Source organism: Caretta caretta, chromosome 11 (assembly GCF_965140235.1).
Source record: "Caretta caretta isolate rCarCar2 chromosome 11, rCarCar1.hap1, whole genome shotgun sequence".
In the NCBI taxonomy this organism is placed as follows: Eukaryota; Metazoa; Chordata; order Testudines; family Cheloniidae; genus Caretta; species Caretta caretta.
The window spans coordinates 32,464,562-32,481,467 of NC_134216.1; the positions used below are offsets into that span (position 1 = coordinate 32,464,562).

General features: G+C 40.8%; 1 protein-coding gene across 1 annotated transcript in view; it reads left to right on the top strand.

Annotated features, from left to right (window-relative positions):
- TANC1 (tetratricopeptide repeat, ankyrin repeat and coiled-coil containing 1) overlaps positions 1–16,906 on the top strand; it is a 212,861-nt gene that overhangs the window by 76,212 nt on the left and 119,743 nt on the right. The window contains 1 exon segment of the mRNA XM_048869537.2: positions 8,248–8,451. Within this exon segment, the coding sequence (XP_048725494.2) occupies positions 8,248–8,451 (204 nt within the window).

Below are 16,906 nucleotides of genomic sequence, written 5' to 3' on the forward strand. Positions count from 1 at the left end.
GGGCTTCTTTTCCATGGGTCCAGATGATGATGATGTCATCAATGTAGTGCAAGTAGAGTAGGGGCGCTAGAGGACGAGAGCTGAGGAAGCGTTGTTCTAAGTCAGCCATAAAAATGTTGGCATACTGTGGGGCCATGCGGGTACCCGTAGCAGTGCCGCTGATTTGAAGGTATACATTGTCCCCAAATGTGAAATAGTTATGGGTGAGGACAAAGTCACAAAGTTCAGCCACCAGGATTGCCGTGACATTATCGGGGATAGTGTTCCTGATGGCTTGTAGTCCCTCTTTGTGTGGAATGTTGGTGTAGAGGGCTTCTGCATCCATAGTGGCCAGGATGGTGTTTTCAGGAAGATCACCGATGGATTGTAGTTTCCTCAGGAAGTCAGTGGTGTCTCCAAGATAGCTGGGAGTGCTGGTAGTGTAGGGCCTGAGGAGGGAGTCTATATAGCCAGAAAATCCTGCTGTCAGGGTGCCAATACCTGAGATGATGGGGCGGCCAGGATTTCCAGGTTTATGGATCTTGGGTCGCAGATAGAATACCCCAGGTTGGGGTTCCAGGGGTGTGTCTGTGTGGATTTGTTCTTGTGCTTTTTCAGGGAGTTTTCTTGAGAAAATTGTATAGTTTCTTTTGGTAACCCTCAGTGGGATCAGAGGGTAATGGCTTGTAGAAAGTGGTGTTGGAGAGCTGCCTAGAAGCCTCTTGTTCATATTCCGACCTATTCATGACGACGACAGCACCTCCTTTGTCTGCCTTTTAGATTATGATGTCAGAGTTGTTTCTGAGTCTGTGGATGGCATTGTGTTCTGCACAGCTGAGGTTATGGGGCAAGTGATGCTGCTTTTCCACTATTTCAGCCCGTGCATGTCGGCGGAAGCACTCTATGTGGAAGTCCAGTCCAGGTGTGGGCAGGCAGGCTTAGCAAGGCAGGATTCAAGTATGGGGGAATCCAGGTGTGGGCTGAGAGAGTTCTGTGTGGGGGCAATCTGGGTGTAGGTGGCTCAGTGGGGGATGCAGGGGTGTGTGTGTGTGTGTGTGTAAATCTGGTTTGTTGGGGGGCGGGTTCTGGGTGAAATGGTAATGGGACTCTGCAGGAGGGTCTGGGTGTGGGTGGTTCAGTGTGGGGGCCAGATGCTGGGGAAGTGGGGCTCAGTGGGGTACGGATTCAGGTGCAGCTGGTTGAGGCTTGGTAAGATGGGGATCCGGGTGTGGGTGGCTCGTTGGGGCGGTGCAGGGCGAGTGTGGCTTGGTGGAGGGTCTGCGTTTGAGGGGATCTGGATGCATGAGGGTTGGGCAGATGGGGGAGTAGCTCCCTGTGCAGGGATCCCTCCCCCTGCAGCTGAGGAGCAATGGGTACAGGAAGGGTGGCAGTGGGGAGTTTTTTTGCAGAGCTTCCTGCAGCCTGGGGAGAAATCTGGGGGTGGGTCTGACCTGGCCCCAGATACCATGCAGGGGAAGAGGAAGTCCAATCCTGCCCAGCCCAGCGGGGGCTAGCAGATGAACCTGGCACAGGGTAGGAGCCACCAGCTGCGTCTTTCCCTGCCCCACCCCCTGCCCCACGGTGATTTACCTCTCTGCTGGCTGCCTTGGGCACCCAAAACATACTGCTGGGGAGGGTCGCATGACCAGTGTTGTGGCTTCTTTTTGCTTCCTTATAGAAAAGTCATTTTTCTGTGGGGAAGCAAAGAAATCTGCGGGGGACTTAAATTCTGCGCATGCACAGTGGTTCAGAATTCCCCCCAGGAGTAAATATAGATGATGTCAAGTCCATTAGTTTGTATGCATGAGCTTGCAAATAAAGAAAATGATAGGTTTCTGCTGGAAAGATCTTATAACATAAGGCAGTGGTCCTGCAAACGCTGTGGGAAAAACAATTTTCTACCATGAGTTGTCCCATTGGAATGTGCCTGGTATTTAGTGTTTGCAGGATTAGGTCCTAAACTACCTTTAACATGTTAAGGGATGGGAAATAAAGGAAGGGAATATGGGAAGTTGAGGGTTTCAACTGTGAATAACAGAAGAGATCAAAGAGTGATTTTTTCCTAGCTTACTTGGGGCATTTAGCATGTTAATGCAGGTATGTTCATAATATGGTTTGTTAAATGTACTGGTCATATTTAAGATAAAAAGATTATCCTTCTTTATTGACTGTCATCCGAGATCAAAAGAGGTTTACAGGAAAGATCTATAATTGGCTTGGTAGAATGCATGCTGAAAATTTGTCATCCTCAATCTAAACACTGTTATTGATTGTTCTCCATAAAAGGAGGACTGTTAGCTGCAATTTTGAAGGTTTTCATAGTTTCTCCCCCCAATCCCAGTTGGGATACTTTTTTGTGTGTGTGTACTGGTTTCCCCTCCCCCCACCCCCAAACGTTTGCTTTGTCTCCTAACAAGAGACTATGGCACTGTACATTATAAAGGTGACCAACTAAAGGAGTAAGTCTGTTAAACTGGTATAGTTTTTGTGTATCATGCAAAAATATTTTAAAACAATGGAGGCTTGTTAAAAGAGCAGACCTATTAGCAATACATCTTAAAAAAGGGGGTTGGGACAGAATTTCTGCTGTTATGGTCCATTTTTACATCCTTTCTATACGGCAAGAAGATTGTTTTTGTTTTTTTCTTATGTGGCCTATCTCAGTTCAGCAGATGTGGCTGATTTTGCTTTTCCCTTGACATCTCAAAAATATCTGTAAAAAAGAGTCCATGGGATATTTGTTGTCCTTGGTATTCAGACCTAATCAAAGTATTGACAGAGCTTGTATTTTCATTAACTTAACCATTGGTGTTTGAAACTAGATTTTCTTCTTGAATGTTATAATAATTAGAATTCCAAAGTCTCTTCCACACTATACAGCTTATATACTGAATGAGGAAATAAAATAGTTTTTATTATGCTTAATCTTGAAATATATACGAAAAAAGCCAGTAAAGGTTTTTATTCCTGTTATCCTCTGTTTTCAATAGGATTAGATAAAGCATTTAGTTTTAGGTCTGTTAAAATTCAAGTTCTGCATTAAGTATAATCAGTCTTATATAATCATTACGTTGTGTAGTCAGCTATCCCCATCCCTTCCCCCCCACTTAAAATTGTTAATCTTATTAAACTTTTCAGTTGCGTCCCAATATGTCAATAGGATTTGAGTTTCATTTTCAAGGCACCCCCCCCACCCTTTTTTAAATTGTGGCAGTTTCCATGGTTACTTTGACCATTGAATAGGACCTCCTAATTCCTTGTGATTCATGGCCATGAAACTATGTTGGCCAGAGACACATTGGCAGTGGAAATGTGTACAAATAAAAGGTTTATAAGATAGAGAATGTGGTTTCACAGGACTACTTGTCTTTGTTTAGTTTGACATTATTAGAAAACTTGTAAGCTGTCACCTTCCTGTTATTCCAGGGCTGATGTGTAGACACTGGGCTGGAGATATAATATATAAAAATATCTAACACTGTGAAAACATGAAGCTATAATTATTTGAATTATTTTTAAAATGGTGGGTGAGTAATTGTAGCTTTTAATATGTTTATGGCAACTGATTACATCCTGGGATACAGGTGCAAACTGGTGTTTTGGCAGTGATTATGTATGTATTTCTAAAGTGCTCATCTCTCTAACATGTAGGTGCTTTCTAGAAAGCAGAAAAGTATTATTTCTCTCACCCTATGTGGTCATTAATTTTTGATCTGTACTATCACCAGTCTATACCTCCCACTCTGAAGACTGCTAGTGGAGTTGTGAGAAACTAAACAATTTACTGCTTCAAAATATTGTATTTATTTTTCTGTGGCATTAACACTGTGCATCACTTTAGATCTGACAGTAGTCCCAATTTATATTATAACAAATATATAAATATCCGTGAAACATGTGACGTTCACTGAGACTATTGCCTTTATTTGAAACACTGAAAATGCTAATTACTTTGTATTCTGTGGGCAAATTCCATTCTGAATTACTTCGGTATTTGTTATACTGAAATTTGGAATACCTAACTAGGTTTGCTTGTCTGTATTCCAAATACTACTTGTGTTGGTGTTTAAAGACCACTAAACTGAATAGTGCTGTCTCTTTCCTGCCTCGTCCCGGGCAGGGCATATTTTTGTTGTTTTTTCTTTTGCAAGTGCCCAGCTGTCATAGTTGTTGCATACAAACTGGCAAATTGAAGTGGCATTGGTGCCAGGGCACTGTGACGCTGTTTTGTTCCACAGGGAAACCGCTTTAAGATGGTATGTAGATTGGCATGGGGCAATTGTTTAAGAACAATCAAACAGCTAGAATGCATTGTATATAACATTTGGTAGAAATTAATAAGATGCCTAAGAACTGATTCTTATAGCTATTTTAACTTTTCAGTGTCGTCAGAATTAATGGGTTGCTAGCAGATAGCAGCCAATCTGGAAGCAGGATTTTCATACCCAGTTCTTTGTCTTTCTCCCCTTTGGGATCAACTATGCCAATTATTTGAAAATACTATATGAAAGTTGTACCGTTCCTGAAACTAACCATTCCACAGGTCCAGTCCCTGCTTGTACTGTTTGAAAGGCCTTACAGAGGGTACAAGGCATTCAGAAATGTCATTTCCTCAGTGGATTAGAGGCCCTAACAAGCCTCCCTCACCTCAGAGGAACTTTGGGTTTGCTCTATCCAAGCCATGTCTATGTCCTGGGACAGAGTTCAGGATGCCTCAATTGATGAGATCTCTTGGGCTGCCTTCTCTGCTAGGCTCATACTTTCTTGAGAAACTACTAGCTGAATTGCTTGCATTAGGTAATGCAGCCGTTCGTCAGTGGGTTTTTGGAGGGGTCCTTCAGGAGCAGCCAGAGGGCTGATTCTTTCCTGGGGTGTTTTGCTCCCTTCTGACTGTGCTCCTTCCCCATTGTTCCTAATGGTCTCCCCTTTTAGATTAGCCTATCTTAGGTTCTCAAGAGCTGTTTTCCCTTCTGGGTACAAACACTTGCTAGTCAGATCCATTCATCCATAATGGTGGGAGTTGCATAAAGTGAGGTAAGAGAAATTAGTTTTGTTTTCATGTCCCCTCCCCCTCCCCCTCCCCTCCCCCCCCAAAATATAACTGTTTAATTAGGCAACAATGCACTCAGTGTCTTAGTGAGCAAGGATCTGTGAATGAACATAAATGAGAGCTTGCTGTCAAGCTGAAAGAACTTGAGTGCAGGTAGAAGGGTTTCTGTGTTTTAATTTTGTGTTGCTCTTGAAATTCAAGTAATGGAAATTTGGTGTGTGCTGCTGTCGCAACAGACATGATCATGGGTGTAATCAAAGTAAATATCGGCAGCATGCTGCTATAATAAAAATTGCTGAGACAGGATGGTCTATGTACAAATGTTAAAAATTCTTGTAAAGTTACTGTTGTAGCCAAATTTATTTATCATGTAATTTCATTGAAGATAGTAGTAGTTTCACTCCTCTGAATTTGGCCCTATTGCACTAGTTTTCATTTAACAGCCTAATCTTTCAAAGAGTTAGTAGGCAGCAAAGGCAGACTAAAATAATTGCTGTTTTTTTATTAAAAAATATGTGAATATAAAACACTGCTAATTTATTTCACAGCAATAAAATAGAAAAAATGTGTGATCCAATGTTCTCTTGTTTTTTGTTTTGCTTTTATTTCCTGCAAGAGGAAAAACTCTTTTTGTTCCTCTTTCTGTATGTGTTGTCTGTTTTTGCACTGTCGCACTGCCATCACAGCTGGAATGCTTGCACAATTTCCAAATTGCAGTCTCTGTAACATGTCTAGTGAAAACCTTAGCAACAATGTCAATATTTTCAAATTGCAGTTAGCTGCATTTACATTTTGCTTGCTTGCTCGCTCACTTTTTTTCTTTGTCCAAAGACATGAATGGAATGTGAGCTCCTGCTTCTATGTGTATCCTACATACACCTAGTCCAAAAAACCCCTCATTTTATATTCACTGGTTTTGTCTTTACGGTTATAAATGAGCCTGTCACTTCTAATCTAAATCTGTATTTATAGTGTACCAGTTGCCAAGGTTGACGTGCAATAGGTGCAGAGTTGATACTAAAAGTGTGGGTTGGATTTTCAAAAGTGCTTAAGGGAGTTAGCTGCCTAGCTTCCATTGAAAGTCAATAGAAATTAATTGCCTAGTTCCTTTAGGTGCTTTTGAAAATCTCATCCTGTGAGGTTATAAATCTGTAAATTAAAATTACTGGTGTTTTGTTTCATTATTTCTTTGGAAATATCTTTTTACACACAGTACGTTGCAACTTGCTACACACGGAAGTGTCTCTTCTAGTTCTCAGGGGGTTTTGAGCCAGTAGCGAAGCTTCAACAATAGTCATGAAAGGGACTTTAGATAAATGTAATTGTACATTTTCCTTAGTTTTTACAATTTCTATTCTTCATTGTGATTGAACCTAAAACTCAATCCCTAAAAAATGTACCCCACCACCAACCAGTTCTAGCTTTGTTGGGGCTGAAAATTAAGAGAGGAGCTGAAGATAAACTTAACATTAGGAAGGTGGTATGTTATCCTGCTATCGTGTTTTAATTGTGTTTTAGGACTTACAACTCAGTGAGAGAACTTCGAAAGCCAGAGTGAAGTTTTTGCAGTTCATTCATCCTTCAAAGAGAAAGCATATTTCTCACTGTATAATTCCTAGCGGTAAAGTTTGACAACAGGGTAAGTCTGGCTATATGAACCAGACTTCTTGAGATGTGCTCATTTTTGGAAATAGGAAACCACTGTGTATTTAGACTTTTTGCTTGTTAAATGATTGTGCATTTATCTCAAACTTCCATGTGTGCTGTTTCAAAGCTTGCTAGTTAAATTGACAAATACATCCCATTTTTTTCTCCCAATCTAGGAATTTTGTTATTAAAAATGATAAGAGGTTTCCTTATGGTACAGTATGAAAATACAAGAAGATGCTTTAAAGATTGTATTAATAGACTGCATCTGATGGAAAGTGCTGAAGAACAGCTGTTAAAAAGGTTGTAGGTTTTGATGGCTACAAAATAAACAGGAAACTTGACCATACAAGATTTGAATCTAATTGAAATATCGAGTTTATTTACTTTCAATAAGATAATATGAGGAATTGGTAAGAAGCGTCTGTTTTCTCTATAACTCTAATTTATCTAGGTTCTTTTACGGCAACCATCCTTGTAGTAACAATGTGCCTTGACTGTGGTAGCTGAGCATATAGGCTAAACTTTACTCTAGACTTTTCTTTCTCTCTCATTTGTCAGGATATGTATAATATTTTTGCTTTACTTTTTATTTTTGCGAGACTGGTTCACTTTTAACTATAGTTTTGAGTTTACAATTATCAATTTTTTATTATTTATAATTTCAATAATTCATAATGTCTTCATTAGGAAATAAAATATCGGATGCATTTTGGTATAAAGCTTTGTTTGTGAGTTTTGTTGATTTCTATTTTAGACACTGAGGCCTGAAGAACTAATATGACCATACACATCTGGCTTGTCTGCTTTGCCTTCTTGTTTTCCTTGCTTCATTGCTGTGAGCAGTCAGGCTTTTGAAATGTATAGCAATTCGGTCTGCTATTGAACTAAAATGTTTTTTCTTGATAAGTTTCCCCTCTATTAGATATACACACTAGTTTGTCATTGTATTGTGAACCAACAATTTTTTATTTTTTCTTAAATAAAAAAAACATTTATTTATCAAACCCCATGTCTTGGATTTCACAGATACAAGCAGAAAAAAAGGCAGGTCAAATTTGGACTTGCCAAATTTGAGGGTCCCTTACTGTTGCCCTTATTTCATAAGGTTATTCCTGGCATAGGTTGAAAACTCTTCCAGATTTCCGCTGTAGTTGTGATTTTGCAGACAAGCATGGCTTTCAGGGCATTACAGCAATTGTAAAATACCTTTTCATCTATAGAAATATTTGTGTCTAATTGTGGTAATATGGTTTTGCCTCAAAGGGTAAAATCTAAACGATAGTAATCTTATCTATAAGCTTGTTTTCTGAATGATGTTAGAAACAAAATTCTGCTTACTTGCTCTACGTCCCGTGTGTTCACGGGGCTTTTTGTTGATTCCTAGATACTATAGTGATAGGAATATTACAGAGAGGTGGTCTTTTCCCCACCATGGTAGGAGTGGTCTAGTAGACTTTTGTTAGTGGATGGTGCATGTTCATACCAATATTGTAGGCTATATTTCAGTGTAATTGTCACACCTTTATTTCAGTGCATTTGGTAAATCACAAACCACATTTTATTTTCAGCAGGTGACTCCTGCCCAGAGAATGCACTGCACATTATTGCGACACCTGGCTACAGTGCAGATTCTCCCACTGGTAATCAGCATGTACCTGAGGATATGTATAGACTAAACTTGACTAAAGGCGTCTCAATGTCTTTGCCATCATCACCTTTGCTGCCACGCCAGTCTTTCTTGATGCAAACAAGAGCAAACAAAAAATCCCCAGGTAAAACTTAATTGATAAACTAAAATATATTTGCAATATTTCATATCAAGAGCATTATAAATTCCCCCCCCCTATTTCAAATAGTGTTAATAAAGCTACTGTAATGAAACCAGGAAAAATTGATGTGCGTTTGTATGGGCCTGCGGAAAGACATAAACAACTTGTGTTCAAATGGAATATTTAGCACAGAATTGTTCTAGCTGGTTAAAGTTTAATACAAAATCTGTTTGCCTTGAAATGTCGTCTGAATATGTTTAAAAATTTAATTGTTAGAGTATGAGTTTGTACTTCAGATATGCAGAGATAGCTATAAATCTGTATCCTGTTTTTGCTTGATTTTTAAGTGTGGTAGTGTCTATATAGTGTCATTGTGACATGCATTTAGTGATGGCTGTAGCTGTGTTTAATTTGAGAATAATCTTCACAGTTTGTAGCTACTATTTATTTTCCAAAATAAATAAATGGATGTAAAATTTTAAGCTGTTGAAATCATGGCAACTAATTTGTTACTACTAAGAATACAAGTTTTGAGAAGTAATGCGCATGTCTCTTACTAAATTAGGTATACCCTCTAATTTCCTTTTTATCTGCATTCTGTGGATTTCAATCATTCCAACACACTAGCATCACTTGAGTTCAGGTGGCTTGAGCATCAGATGAAGCTTTCCAGACTGCCAGTATCTAGGGAGATAGGTAATGGTTTTGAAGTTCTGTTGTCTTAGTATCTGCATCTGTGAACTTGAGTATCATGACAAAAAATTGTTAGGTTTGTCAGTACAAGATGCTTCTTGGCAACAAGCCATGATATTTAAAAATGAAAGAGAAACATTTGTTAAAAAGGTTATCAGACAAGTATTCCAAAATACTATTAGGGTTTTTAAACAAATATTCTTAGAGGATTTACTTACTTAATCTAAAATTCTTTTATCATCCAAATCCTTCTTGTAACCTCTTTCTTTTTGGCTCTTGATGTTTAAAGGACCGTGTTAACTTTAAGAGTTCAGGTAAAATTACTGAACCAGCGAATAGCATGTTTCAGTTCTGTTTGATTTTTACAAAGGATTGTATATTGACTTTAAGACCTAAGGTAAAATCTTGGCCCCACTGAAGTCAATGGCAGTTTTGCCATCTGCTTCAGTGGGGCGAGAATTTTACCCCTAGTTTTGAACTGTTGGGAAAAGTTAACGATATTTCAGAAAGATACAGTGTTTTTAAGGTATCTCAAAATTGTGTGATCTAATGCAAAGTGACTGAAATTTTTATGGTTAGCGTAACAGACTACTTATCAAGGTGGATAAAAATCAATGATTTTTTAAAAAAAATCAAAACAGATTTTTTTTATTTAAATTGGAATTTTTTGATAAAATGCTTTTTGAGGGAAAAACTATCTAAAGATCATTTAAATTAAGATACATTATAGCTCAAAGATATCTCATCATGGAATGGGGTTATAAATTCTAATTCTATAGTATGAGACAATATATTCATGTAATCTTTAAGAAAAGTTTTGTAATTGAGTTTCAATAGTTCATGGATTAGGGACCCAATTTTATGGGGTTCCAGGGGCTTCTGTATAGATTATTTAGATTAATCTTTCTATCTACCCAGTGGGACTCAGTGCTCAGTCTAGAAGATACCATCAGAGATGCTTAGGTCCCGTCTACACTGACAAGTTTCTGCACAGTAAAGCGGCTTTCTACGCTGTAACTCCTGAGGTGTACACGCTGCCAAGCCACTTAATGCGCAGAAACTGCGCAGTTGTAGCGCTCTTAAAAAAAACACCCCGACGAGAGGCGTAGACCTTTCTGTGCCGGAGCTACAGCGCTGCAGTGCCAGTGTAGACACCGTGGCGATTACAGCGCTGCGATTGGCCTCCGGGAGGTTTCCCACAATGCCTGTTCTCACCTCTCTGGTCATTGGTTTGAACTCTGCCCTCAGGTGACCAACCGTCAGTCCCACCCCTTAAATTCCTTTGGAAATTTGAAAGTCCCCTTCCTGTTTGCTCGGTGATGCGTGCAGTAGTCTCAGCGCATCTTTCCAGGTGGTCATGCCTGCTCCCCACACCAGGTGATCCCCTTCTTGGAGCAATGCCAAGCTGCTGGATCTCATTGGTATTTGGGGAGAGGAGGCTATGCAGTCCCAGCTGTGCTCCAGCCATAGGAATTATGACACCTACGGACAGATTTCTCAATACATGATAGAAAGGGGCCATGGCTGGGACGCATTGCAGTGTAGGGTAAAAGTAAAGGAACTGCGTAACGCTTACCACAAGGCGCAGGAGGCAAACTGCTGCTCCAGTGCTGTGCCCACGAGCTGCCGGTTCTACAAAGAGCTGGATGCAATACTCGGTGGTGACCACCTCTCCACTACGAAGGCCCCTGTGGATACTTCTTTGGCTCATATGCCAGTCAAGAGTGGACCGAGCTAGGAGGAGCAAATCTTGGATGAAGAGGGGGAAGGGGTCCCAGATGCATAGGATGGCTCGGGGGCCAGAAATGCATGCAGTCAGGAGCTCTCTTCTACCCTGGAGGAGCCTAGCCAGTCAAAGCAGTCGGATCTTGGCGAAGCGCAAATAGGAGAGGAGGCCCCTGGTAAGTGGATCTGATTTTGGGAATTGCCAAAGCGATTTGTTGGGGGCAGGAGTGTTGCAGAAAGCAGGCTTGTCTCCCACCACGTGCCTATTCTGAGCAGCGGAACAGGCTGTTGATACACTCCCTCACTTCACGAGAATCTCCCTCAGAGATCTCCTGGAAACTCTTGTGGAGATAGTGGGAATTCACTGCTGCAGGTTCCTCAGCAGAGCTGCTTTGTTTCTTGCCTCATTAATGGTAACTTTCCTGCACCACTGTGCTGTCCGGGGACGGGACGGGGCGGGCAGGGAGGATCATTGCTGCGCATAGGGGCCAGGGTAGGAGCCGCAGGCTTGGAGAAGACCCTCCCTTGATTCCCTGCTCACGCTCAGCAGCAAGATGTCTTCCATAAGGAACACAGCTTGTGGAAAATGTGGGGACAGGAATGATTATCAAGCCCCCCCCACAGTGCTGGATCTCCCCAAGAGCCACGTGCCCAGTGTACAGTAGGGTCTGGGAAGAGTGATTCACCGTGCCTTGCGGCTACTCACCATTTTGGGGGTCTTGTGGCTTATGTGTGCTTGCCTGGGGTCAGCCAGTTAATGACAGATGTGTGACTACTGGCTGTGTTTTAAAGCACTGAATTAGTGTTGTCTGTGCTGCAAACAATACTGCTTGTAAAATGTTGCATTTAAACTTCACAGAGATGACATTGGGAGGCCAGCCTCCCTTATCGGCAGTAGAACGGCTGCGCAAAATTAGAAAGCAGCCACGAAGAACTGAGGAGGACTTTCTGCGTGAGGTTATGATGCATTCCGTTGCTGAGATACAGGAATTGAAGGAGTGGCAGGACAGCGAGAAGAGAGACCGAAAGGAGAATGCAGCACACACCAGAAAGAAACCACGGAGCGGCTCTTAAATGTTATGGAGCGCCAAGTGGACGTGCTCCAGGCGATACTAGCTCTTTAAACCGAGCAGCTCTGTGCCCGCCCTCTCCTGCAGCTGCTGTTGCAAAACTCTTACCCATGTGCCCCCCACCGCCAACACACTGTTATCAACCTCCTGGCTCCATTCTCTACCCCCAGCATTCCACTCCTCCCTCCTCACAGTCCAGCAGTGTGGACTCCCACTGCACTCAACACCCATCCCTCTGCAGTTTGGCCCTGCTGAAGTACGGCACCCGCTGTATTGTACTCCAAAGGAGAAGGTTGGGTACGATTCCTGGACGTACACAAATCTGTAGCTGTCCTGGGACCCCTCCTCCTCTGGAGACCATCTCTTCCCCCATCTCCCTCCCTGCTGATGTATTTTTGTTGTTTGACTCTCTCCTTCGGTTGTTTTCTTTTAATAAAAGCATTGTGTTGGTTTGAAAGCAATCTTTATTCTATTACGTGAAAGCAAAAAGAGCCCTGCAAAGCAACATACAATTACGTTAAACCCCCATATTGCATCATGTGCACCAGTCACCTCATAGCATTACAAGCACTGCAATCCCGAGTATAGCAGCAAATTGTAGCTCACAAAAGCTTATGCTCAAATAAATTGGTTAGTCTCTAAGGTGCCACTAGTACTCCTTTTCTTTTTGTGAATACAGACTAACACAGCTGCTACTCTGAAACCAGCAAATATTATATTTAAATATTAAATATTCAGCTTCAAATTGCTGCCTCAAGACATCCCTGATCCTTCTGGCCCCACGCAGTGCCCCTCTAATAGCCCTGGTCTCTGGCTGTTCAAACTTAGCCTCCAGGCACTGAGCCTCTGCGTGAAGCTTTCACCCTTCTCTTCACAAATATTATGGAGAATACAGCATGTGGCTACAAGCATAGGAATACTGTCATTGGCCATGTCCAGCTTCCCATACAGGCATCGCCAGCGGGCTTTTAAATGGCCAAATACACACTCAGCAGTCATTCTACACTTGCTCAGCCTGTTGTTGACCCGCTCTTTGCTGCAAGTTGCCCCATGTGTGGCTTCATAAGCCACAGCATTTAGGGGTAGGCTGGGTCTCCCAGGATCACAGTGGGCATTTCGACTTCCCCTACGATGATCTTCTGGTCTGGGAAGAAAGTCCCTGCTTGCAGCTTCTTGAACAGGCCAGTGTTCCGAAAGATGCGTGCATCATCACCAGCCTGCATTAGTGTCCATGAAACGCCCATGGTGATCCACAAGGGCCTGGAGAACCATTGAGAAATATCCCTTGCGATTAATGTACTCGGTGGCTAGATGGTCTGGTGCCAGAAGTGAAATGTGCATTCCAACTATCACCCCTCCGCAGTTAGGGAAGCCCATTTGTGCAAAACCATCCACAATATTACGCATGTTGTCCAGAGTCACGGTCTTTTGAAGCAGGATGCGATTAATGGCCTTGCACTCTTCCATCAACGCGACTCCAACGGTTGACTTTCCCACTCCGAACTGGTTAGCAACCAATTGGTAGCGGTGTGGAGTAGCCAGCTTCCACAGTGCAATCGCCACATGCTTCTCCAATGACAGGGCAGCTTTCATTCTTGTGTCCTTGTGCCACAGGGCTGGGGGGAGCTCATCACACAGTCCCATGAATGTGGCTTTCCTCATGCGAAAGTTCTGCAGCCACTGCTAGTCATCCAAGACGTGCATCACAATGTGATCCCACCACTCAGTGCTTCTTTCTCAAGCCCAAAAGCATCATTCCACTGTGGTCAGCACCTCCGTGAATGCCACAAGCAATCTCGTGTCGTAGCTACTATGTGTGGTGAGATCGTTGCAGTCCTCTTGCCTTTGTAGTTTAAGGAATAACTCCATTGCCAGTCGTGACGTGTTGGTTAGAGCGAGCAGCATACTGGTCAGCAGTTCAGGATCCATTCCTGCAGCCTGAAAGAGGCAGGGTGCACAGTACACAAACCATTGAAAGATGGCGCCAAATGTGGATGGAAGCACAGAGATTGCTTGGATGTGAAGGAATGCATCACTGGGCATTGGGACTGGACCCAAAATGCCCTGTGGTCCCCTCTGCCTTCCCACAAGTCTTAGCGGCAAAAGAGAAAGAGCTGCTCTGTGGGATAGCTGCCCAGAGTGCACCGCTCCAAATAGTGCTGCAAGTGTGAACGCGCTATTGCTCAGGCAGCTGTCAATGTGAACACACAACAGCGGTTTGCCTTCTGCGCTTTCTAAGCGGCACTGTAACTTTGCCAGTGTAGACGTGCGCTTAGTTTTGCAGTTCTCAAACTGTGGATTTGTTTCTCCAGAGATAACATGCTTGTTAACGCAAAAATAGTTTTAAATAAATAAATAATATATAGAGGTGAAAAATAAGACCAACCCTTTTGCCCTTCTGCAAATTTGTGCACACATAGTCAATCCCTAACCTCTCTCTAAAAGTGCAAAGTTTCAAAAAGTTTAATGAATAGAAGATTGTTGGGGGCGGAATAGCTCTGGAGAAGGAGAAGAAGTCTGGAGATAAATTTGAAAAGGGAGGGACAGGCAGTAGAAACTGTTTGAGCAGCATATTCCAGAAGTGTTGAGGTCTTTCTGAGTGTAGCCTTCATTAATTTGAGATCTACCATACCATTCTCTTACTAGAAAGGAAAACCTATAATGGCAGCAGGCCATAAAAGAAACCGAGTTTGGGAATAAGAACCATTCAAGAAATATATGTTTGCTGATGATGATTAAAGAAAGTCATACCATGAACTGATGGAAGTCACTTAAGCACTTGGATTCTGAGACTGTTGAAGTAATAATCTCACTTTTAACAACAGTAGCTTCTTCTGCCGCTGTAGAAAGAATATTTTCTTCCTTTGGACCAATTAATTTCAAATTGAGAAATAGTTTGGGACCTGAAAAAGCAGGAGAACTTGTCCTTCTTTTCCAGATTATGAACAAACAGGAAAACGAAGGTGAGGATGACTGAGTTAGCTGCAGAAGCCATATTTTAAGTTTCTCATGTTGACCTGCCTGCATAGTCGATTTACATTTTGTTTTCTGTTTTTAAATATTTTATTTAACTATTTTAGTTAGAAACAATTTTAACAAAAACAAACCTGATTTTAAAAAACTTGAATGTTTAACTAAATTCAAAAATTCATTTGCTTGTTTTGTTAAAATATTATATGTTTGTTGAAGAAAAAAATCCAGAATACATAACGTTGTTTTAGTTAAATAAAACAATTTAAATGTCTGGTGATGTTCTCCTCCTAATACAGTATGGCAAGAAAATCCTCCAAATATTAATGATTAACCTGTTGAATTGGAGATAGTTCACCTCCCAATGACTTCATAAATATCTGCTTCAATTACCTTTGGTAAATGAAATAACCAATCATTCATTCATTTTCTGATATAGCTGTAAAACTAACCTGAAAAGTTTTCAAAATAAATCACTTAAAAATGTATAGTGTGTACCTTCTAAAAATGAAACCTACATTTATCTCTGAGTTGTGAAGAATGTGTATTAAGGTTATAACAACCAACAAGAATGCACTTTTGTGTATAAATCCATGATTCAATCGAGTCTTCCTGACTAGTGATTTTAATCAATTTGATTTAAATCAAATCCACCCTGCTACTTATTGTTTTGTTTACCCTGTGACTTTCACACACAAATGTTGACTCATTCAAAACATTGAGAAATCTCAAGAAATCTTCTTGTCTTGTTATTTTGTTTGACTGTTTCACAGTGGAATAATTTTGAAGTTTTTGGGACTACTGCCTGTCATTTAAAAGCTAGCAGCTGTTAAAACATTTTTCATTAGTGGATATGGCTGCTTTGTTCCATAGGAATATGCCAGACGTATACATTATCTTGGTATGCTATTCCTTTTGAATGTTGGAGAATTTGAACTGGCAAAGGAGGAAGATTTTACATAAATGAACCGTCATCTGGGATGGGGCAATAAGAGATGAAGAGGATTCCAGCAGTATGGCTTTCACAGCCATTTTCGGTGTTATTGTATCAGCAGTTTATGTAGCATGGTGATATTCCCATCTCAGAATGTGGTTGACTGAAAAGAGAGGAAGAAGTGAGGAGAGCACAGAAGAAGGTGGGGGTTTTTTGTTTTGTTGTTTTTCTTTAAAAAAACAACAAAAAATACCCATAGTTGAAAATAATCAAATGTTAGGAGAGATGGTGGAAGCAAATGTTAATGAAATAAAGTGATACCTATCCCACTTTACTGGGAGACAGGTATGTCAGAGCTTCCAGATGGTTTGTTTATTTTGTGTCTGTGATTTTATCAATTTTAAGACGTGGCCCTGTACTGCTATAATTGGTCACGTGTCTTAGAACTGCTCTTCTGAACTAGAGTTTGTATGTGGATTTCTTAAATTGAAACTCCATTAAGTATCTGGCTAAATAACATATTATCTGAGTCTTGAAACTCTTAATTTACGTTAGTTTGTTTAAGGAATAGAATAGCTGTATTGTAGCCAGCATTTTATGGACTGACTTTCTTACCTTGTACCATGTCTGTATATATTAATAATATGAAACCCACAGGGTAAATGATGTAAATTTGAGTTGTCCAGGATGTAAAACAGACTTGTCTTATTTTTTGTGTGCTCCTGCCATCACACTGTTATAAATCACAGTTTAAAGCTTTCAACAATATTGGTAACTTTCCCTTCCTGTGTAGGAAAATTTGGTTGGCACTTACGTTCAAGAAAATGACAGTATTTTTGGCCCCTTTTATTTAAAGTAAATTTTCACACTTTATTTTAGGATACATTATTGTGTACTTGATTACAGTCTTTTTCCAGTCCCATTGCTATATTTACTGATAAAATAACATTTAGTTTGCTGGTTAAGTACACTAAAGACAATTTTATGCATAAAAGTACTTGCATAGATAAATAGTTTTAAAATAATTTGAGGAGAACCAATCTGACATAGAATCTTTTCTATAAAG